The sequence below is a fragment of the Rhagoletis pomonella genome, unplaced genomic scaffold (assembly GCF_013731165.1).
Source record: "Rhagoletis pomonella isolate Grant_MI unplaced genomic scaffold, Rhpom_1.0 Rhpom_scaffold_00002, whole genome shotgun sequence".
Taxonomy (NCBI): Eukaryota; Metazoa; Arthropoda; class Insecta; order Diptera; family Tephritidae; genus Rhagoletis; species Rhagoletis pomonella.
Genome location: NW_023458556.1, coordinates 113,107,644 through 113,115,647, shown reverse-complemented (window position 1 = coordinate 113,115,647; position 8,004 = coordinate 113,107,644). Strand labels below are relative to the sequence as shown.

At 36.2% G+C, this 8,004-nt stretch overlaps 2 protein-coding genes across 2 annotated transcripts in view; both read right to left on the bottom strand.

Annotated features, from left to right (window-relative positions):
• The window catches only part of LOC118734350 (MAP kinase-activating death domain protein-like), a gene marked incomplete at its 3' end in the record, with an annotated part of 178,888 nt that overhangs the window by 164,788 nt on the left and 6,096 nt on the right, over positions 1 to 8,004 (bottom strand).
• LOC118734347 (cactin-like) lies at positions 69 to 4,432 on the bottom strand (the record flags this gene model as incomplete). Its single annotated transcript, XM_036464073.1, is given in 2 exon segments — positions 69 to 1,723; positions 4,411 to 4,432. A coding segment is annotated over 1 exon segment (1,638 nt), but the record flags the coding sequence as incomplete, so codon positions are not given.

Genomic DNA, 8,004 nt, shown 5'->3' with positions numbered 1-8,004 from the left:
GTACCATATATAACTTTAGACATTAAATACATACATAAATAAATAACAGAAGGCGTATGTGTGCTTACCAAAAAATATTGGGGTGTAGTATTTTTATCGATAAGGTCCGGATAAAAAATATTAAATTTGTATCCTTGAACTATTTTGGGGGGAGGGTTATCCATGTCGTAATGAGTTTGATTATATTTATTCCATTCGAAACCGGTATGCACGCGATTAAAATACCGAGGTTTGCGAGGTCTGTATTTGTCGGATGCTATTTGAACTATCTCCAGAGGTACTTCTACAGAAAATTCGGCATCGTCTTTGTCCATTTCTTTACGCATGGTGTTACGCATATGGCTTTCTTCTTCCGTAAATGCTTCCGTTATTGAACTTCTTTCTGACGCTTTTGCACGCAATTTTTCAATAGCACTAAAACTATCTTCCTCAGTAATAGTTGGCAAAGCATTTTCATCATCAAGGTTTTGGACATAAGTTGGACTGTATTTTCCATCTTCGTACATATCAAAAAATCGCTGTAAGAGGTTTAATTCATTTTTGAATTCCCTATTATCATTATCAAATGTCTCAATATAGGTAGAATTAGTTTCTTCGTTATTAGATGTCGACGGGACATCAGAACGCTCGGCATCATCTTTAGTTTTTAAAATATTCAGTTTTTTACGCAAGTTCTCGTGATGTTTATCTCGCAAACGGGCACGAGCCATATGTGCTTTTAATTGAGAAAGTAAACTTTCCCAATAACTTATGTCTACACCGTCTGACCTTGATAATATTTTATTTTCTATTTTTGTACGGAGTTCATTTAGTTGCTTCGTATTTTTCTTACGGAAAATTTCAGCAACATCTTTTGCTACGCAGTCATGTATACCCTCTCTTCGAGAACATGATCCACTTTCATAATCTGGATTATTATTTGCACTTTTCTTAAGCTTAAATAGTTCGTCCTCTACAATAACAGTCATATCATTCCAAAAATCAATATTGTTCCCTTTATCTAATTCAACGTAGATTTTTATGTCCACCAATAGATCTTCGAGATCTTTCTAACTGAGGCCATTCAAAAGGACATATGTTTCGTGCATTTGTATTTCATTTGTATCTTCTGGTTTAAAACCGGAAAGGTACTGGTCTAATAAATCAATCGGCTTCGCTCGTCCATCTTGTATTCTAATTATACTTTGCAGAAGAGCTTGTTCCAAATGAAATTGGTCTTCTTGTAACTCCCATTCTTGAAACTGTGCAGCTTCTTTTGCTCGCTGTTGCAAAATCGACTGGTCTTCGCGTGCTTGTTTTTCTAATTCCCGCTCCATACGCCTTTTTTTTACTTTTTCAAGCTCGAGCTTATTCTCGTGTAGTTTTTGTCTCGATAGTATATCAACAGTCTCGCTTGACACATCTTGAAGGCCTTCTTTTTCCAATTTCTTTGCCCATACAAATGTCGAAGTTAAATTGGAATCTCCAAATGGATTGTCCTGATCGGTATAGTGCTGATACTCTGTATCCCAGCCCATTCGTTCTCGCCTACGCATTTCTTTCGCATCCTTTTCCCGAAGGCGACGAGCACGCTTTTCTTCAGGAGTTTCCTTTGCTTTTATATCTTCTTTTATTCGCTTTCTTTCAAGATTATCTTTTACTCTACGTTTTTCTAATTCTTTAATTAAATTCATTGAAGTAGACGGTAACTGACGCGGCGAAGACATCTTCGCGAAACTCCGATCATTGTGGAAGAATACAAGTGAGATATCTTAGGGTTGACAGATAGTTGACAGGGTGTTCAATATGGCGATGACAGTGTGAACAATATGGCAGCCAATATGGCATACAACACCGAATGGCCCGAAGTAGCCAAACTACGACCCGAATGAAACGCTTCGTGAAAATCCAGGGTTGCGAAGTGGTATTTTGTTGGAAAATATAAAAGCCAGGATTTTGTGCAGCGTCGAATTTTAACAAAAGAGGGTTTTGTGTTCTCAAGATGAACAGAAAAGGGTTGCTGTGCTGTTTCGTTTTAAGCTTATTTTAATCTTAAGGTATCTAATTAAATATTAAAAGGAGACAAAAATTAAAGCAAAAATTTAAAATATATGTACATATCTGAAAATTATAAATAAAATATATGTTTTCACGAGAGACAAATTAAATAAAATGGGTTAACTTTAGGGGAAATATACTTATCAGATTGGGTCAGATAGCGCTTTTACGTTATAAATAAAAATAATTCCTACTTAAATTTTATATAATTTTGGTAACGTATTTCTAAGCTGACCCTGAGATCTGTGAAATAATACATATTTATGTGCATATATTGTGTTGATTATGCTCTAAATCGCTAAATAATTCTTGCAGCAATCAGCACCATTGGAAAGTGAAGTGACAATAGGCTGGTTTTCTTTATACAGCCCGTTTTAAATTCGTATTATTGTTATAATAAATTACAATTATTGTTTGTTTCCATTTCGGTCAACCGCGCAAATTATTTATTAAAAAAATGTCGTTTAAAAATAGCAATTTTGTTTACTTTTGAATAAGACTTTATCGAGTGCGCTATAAAGACAGGGGGATAAATGCTGTAAAGAAATATATGTTGAGTCCAATCGGTTGAGTCCAATAAATATGAATCGGTTTATTTTAAATATTCCAATGTATATTTTTTGTTAATGCAGATAGTGCGGATTTAACGTATTTTATAACCGTTACATGGGGAAAAGAAATTTTAGGCAGATTGTTATTGACAATTTTTACATAATTTACGATTGCAATAAATTTCTTTCAAAACTATAATCTAAATGATTGCAAGTTGTATTTTTTACGATCAAAACAGATTCCAATATTAGGTATATTATGCAAATGCAATCCAATTTGATTTGAGTTATTCAGTTTTAGATACATTTATATTTCTGTGTTCGTATGGAATAGTAGTTTATGTCGGGAAGCTGGCTTTAGTATAATCCGGCATTCCCTTTATTATTTACAACACATGGAATTTTTTGATGACCCTTAACAAGAATATGGACGTGCTAGTATCGGAACTATTTCTTGCACGTTTATTTATCCAAAATTTCTTCAACGGCTCGGCGCCAGTGAGGGTATGCTGCGAATGCCGCATTATACTAAAACCAGCCTTTCGACATAAGCTACTATTCCATACGAGTGGAGCACGTGCGAAATGCGGATTTTCCCAGTTGCAGTACAGCAGTAACTCGACACCTTCCTCACCAACCGCTCTGTCCTCTATGAGCTTCTTAATGTAACTGCAAATAAAAGATGAAAATTTGAGAAAAAATACTATCACAGCGTTTCACTTGTAGCGTTTCACTCTTGTAGTATATTGGCTATCAAGCACCAGAAAATTTTCATCACGCATGCCATATGCCACCGATTGTCGTGGATCAATTAAAATACTGTCATCACAGCTTTTTGGTACTCCAGCAACTGGTGTGTCTATGGCGGAGTTATGTGGAGCTGTTGCATGACTAAAATCAATTTGGGCTCTTTGAGAACTGGCTTGTTTGTTGCGCGCTATTGGCATCAAATGTATGCAAATTAGATTTCCAAACGGGCAACTGTTGAATACAGGAAAAAATGTATTTTATATGGTTCCGCTAAAGTGCACTACTACCGTGTATAAATTGGCCGACCTTCTAGTAAATCATGCAATCCTATTGTATCGTCATCGCCGCCAGTCACCAAGAAATTTCCACTTGGGTGAAATGCAACATCATTCTCCGCGACGAATGCACTGTATTAGCTCGCCTTCAGCTTTGTCAAATATCTTAACGCGGTTCCAACTTAATGCTAAAGCCATCAGATTGCCGTCTGGATGCCATGCCAGCTGTCGTCCCATACCTCTTCCCCCGGTGAACGTTCGCATACATTCGCCTGAGAATGTATCACAAATTCTTAACTTGTCGCCGCACGATGAAATGAACTTACCATTGGGGCTGAATTTTGCTGCGCGCACCCATTTGTGTGTATTTTGAATCAGTATTTTGATGGCTGTTCGCCATTTTTCTAGTCTGCAAACGAATAAGCTGACGAAGAAGCAAACAAATTAAAGCACATTGTTGCATTCTACCGTACATTTTAAAAGCTTTAAAATCTTAAAACATATGTGAAAAACTTTTATAATCTGAATATTTCTAATGTCGCAATCAAAACCAAATTTTATAAATAGCATTTTTAAAAAGCAATCATCTAATATTTTTCAAGTTTTTGGGCATATATGTTACCATTTGAACAACTAATACTACCAAGTTTTAAGAGACTATTTAATGCAACTCAGGTCAAAAAAGCGCACTTTAGACCAAAATAAGCAACTCTAAAAAACAGATGATCGCAGCTGTGGCCCAGGATGACGTCTATTGCTAAGATATCTCACTTGTATTTGTACACAATGACTCCGATGACGTTGTTAGAACTAGGGACACGAATTTCGATACGATACGGTACCATATCGATACTTTTGGCATTCGATACCGATATTTTCTAACCGATAGTTTAAAAACGATATTTTTTGGAATCGAGTACCAGGACCCTAGTATCGTTTCGAATGTCATAAACTCACATTACAACGATAATGTTATTAACAATTCGTCCCGATATAAATTGGGCTTTAAAGAGCAGAAATGTGTAATTAGTTAGGATTGCATGTAGTGGAATTTGACCCCGCGACCTCGGTGCTTTAAGTCAACACATCAATCTCTACGTGCTGTTACAAAATATGTTAGTGTTTGACCGAGATTCTCCTCCGATTTGTCGTGCGCGCCTTAATGTTGTGGCACAAAAGGGGTCCCTACCAGTGTTGCCGCGAATCCTTTTTACTGGTAGCCAAATTCCTTTAAAAAAGGGCTAAAGAGAGCTAAAAAAAAGTCGTTGTGGCTAAAAATGGTAGCTTAAATATTTTACTTACTTTAGATAAGCGCAAACGTCAAGCTGTGAAGTTCTACTTATTTTGTGCCTTGATTGTTCTTTGTATTTTGCAAAGTTTATTGTGCTAATTTTGAGTAAAAGTTGCTATAAAAAGTGCCTACGAGCATCTTAGTGTGATAATAACCGAAGCTAAATGAAAGTTTTGTGATTTTTGTGGTTTTTATTAAATTTAATTAAATTTCACTAGCTTACATCTAATCTTGCCGAGTCATTTGTTGTTATCATTGTTGTTGTTATTCCTTTGTAGTTAACTGAGATCGTTTCTATTTTTGCACATTTCTTTTTGCTCTTTTTGTTTACTTCGTTTAGTATTTCTTGTCACAGCTGTTTGCGCTGTCATAATAGAGTGATACTCAAACTGTTCGCTACATATATTTTTAAGCTAAATACATCAGTGTTGTGTTAAACTTATTTTGCTTGTGTTATTAAATCTTTCAATATGAAGTGTGATCTTGATAACTGCCAAATTAAAAGCGAATCTGAACGCTACTTATCGTGCTGGCTCTGTGATGGTATTTGCCATCTAAAATGTGCTGGTTTGACAGGAAGAACTCTGGACGCTATTAATGATGGCAAAGGTCTTCGCTGGTCTTGCTTAAAGTGCAGGTCAACCGAAGTTGATCTCTTTAAGTTGTTTAGGCAAACCAGAAATAGGTTTTCTGAGGTAGGGAGAGAGTTGTCGGTACTGACCGAAAAATTTAAACATTATGAAAATGTATTTAAATCTTTCAAATGCTTAGATACCGTACAATCTATGAAGGACATTCATGTGTCAAAACGTAAGCGTCTTCATAGTCCGCCTAATGAAAGGACCGTTCCACGTCAGAACAATCTTCCGAATGACTTAATTAATCGTTCATAACCCCCTTAAATAAAAGCGGTAGCAGGTCTTCAGTGGAGAACTACCGGGGCATAGCTAAGCTTTCTGCAATTCCTAAATTATTTGAATCAATTATAACAAATCGGTTGACGCATTCTATCACTTCAAGCATTTCATACAGTCAACATGGATTTTGCAAGGGCAAATCAACTTCTACAAATTTACTTGAATTAACATCCTATATCTCAAAAGCATTTAGTGAGAGCAAAACTGTTGATGTTATATATACTGATTTCAGTAAAGCATTTGACAAAGTGTGCCACTCGTTGCTCATCTATAAACTTGATCTTCTTGGTCTTCCGCCTAATTTTCTACGTTGCATCTCTTCATACCTCTATGATAGATCACAAAGGGTATTGTTTAAAAATACTATCTCTGACGTCATTGATGTTACTTCAGGAGTCCCTCAGGGTAGCCACCTAGGCCCGATTCTGTTCTTGCTTTTTATAAACGATATTTCTACAGAAATAAAATTCTCCAAAATTTTAATGTATGCAGATGATGTAAAACTTTATAAATCGTACGTTTCAATTGAAGAAAGGTCTTTGCTACAATCAGACTTAAACAGCATGGCTTACTGGTGTAAAGTAAATCTTATGCCTCTAAATCTTAAGAAATGTAAAGTAATGTGCTTCTCGCGAAGAGCTGTTCTGCCAGTTTCTTATATAATAGGTAACCATAACCTGGAACAGGTATACAATTTTGTGGACCTTGGTATCACAATGGATCCTAAGCTTAATTTTAATCTTCACATTAATGTGACCGTCAACAAGGCTAAAAAGGTGTACTTGCATTTGTGAAACGATGGTCAAAAGAATTTAGTGATCCTTATATCACTAAAACCTTGTTTACAACATTAGTTAGGCCGATTCTGGAATACGGCTCGGTGGTTTGGAGTCCAAGGTATCAAATTTACTCAGACAAGATAGAATCAATTCAAAAACAATTCCTACTTTTTGCTTTAAAAAATTTCCGATGGGATTCTCAATATAGTCTTCCACCTTATACGAGTCGCTTAAAACTTATTAACCTTCCTACACTTGCCAGTCACAGGGAAATGCTTGGTATAATTTTTATGGTTAAATTACTGACAGGCTCAATTTCAAGTCCGTCTCGTCTGGCTGATGTAAGCTTTAATGTTCCCTCACGCGTATCAAGACACTTTTGTCCCATATTTCTGAAAGCTTGTAAAACCAATTTTGAATTGCACGACCCACTCCGTTGCTTATGCCAGGATTTTAACTCTCATTCCAGCACGTTTGATATATCAGATCCGCTTTTCAGCATTAAGAAAGCGATACTCTCCTCTCTCAATAAGTGAATTATTGACATAAATACATAAAATCAGCTGATGAATTTAGTTCTGTAGCTGAACAGTTTTATATCTCGACACTTAACAAACTCCTGCCTATCGTGACTCGGCACCAAAAAAAATTTAAAATATTGGTTCCGTACGTCATGCGGACTGCGCCCCTCGTGCGGATGGGCGGGAATGGAGGGTAAAAACCGTTGGGATATTATTATTATTATTATTATTACATATACATATATAAGTATACACACAAATATTTTCAATAAGTAATGGTATAGACAAACAACGAACTATGGAAAAAAAGCAAATATTTTATCCAACCAAAAACCTTTTTGTATAAAAGGGGAAATATACGACACCAGCTTGCTGGCTCCACCAAATGATGGTACCATCAGGTTCGAAGCATATAACTTACAAGCATGCTGGTACAATATTTATTTCTTTACAAATGAGGTCGAGGAAAGATCGAAATGATTACAGCCGAAATTTCATAATTTTTCTAATTGGGCTAATTTCACCACTCACGATACCAGCAGCTGGTACAATCACACCACAAGAACATACACAGTCAATCGGCTTGATGGGCCATTTAACAACCCTGTGGGATCTCGGAATAGACTTAAAGCACACCACGAACTAGACTGCAAGTGATTGTAACTAGTCCAAAGTTTGGTCCAACAACATGTAAAACTCTATTTACATTTAAAATTGAATGTCCTAGGCTCGGACCAATTGTCCGCTTCTGCATTACATTGTAACCAATTTTGGGAAAAAAAAACAAAAATAAAACCTGCGCCGGCTGTGATTCGAACCGGGGTTATCAGATTTTATAAGCGGATACTCTCTCCGCATGCCAACGTCGCACATGAAAATTTGT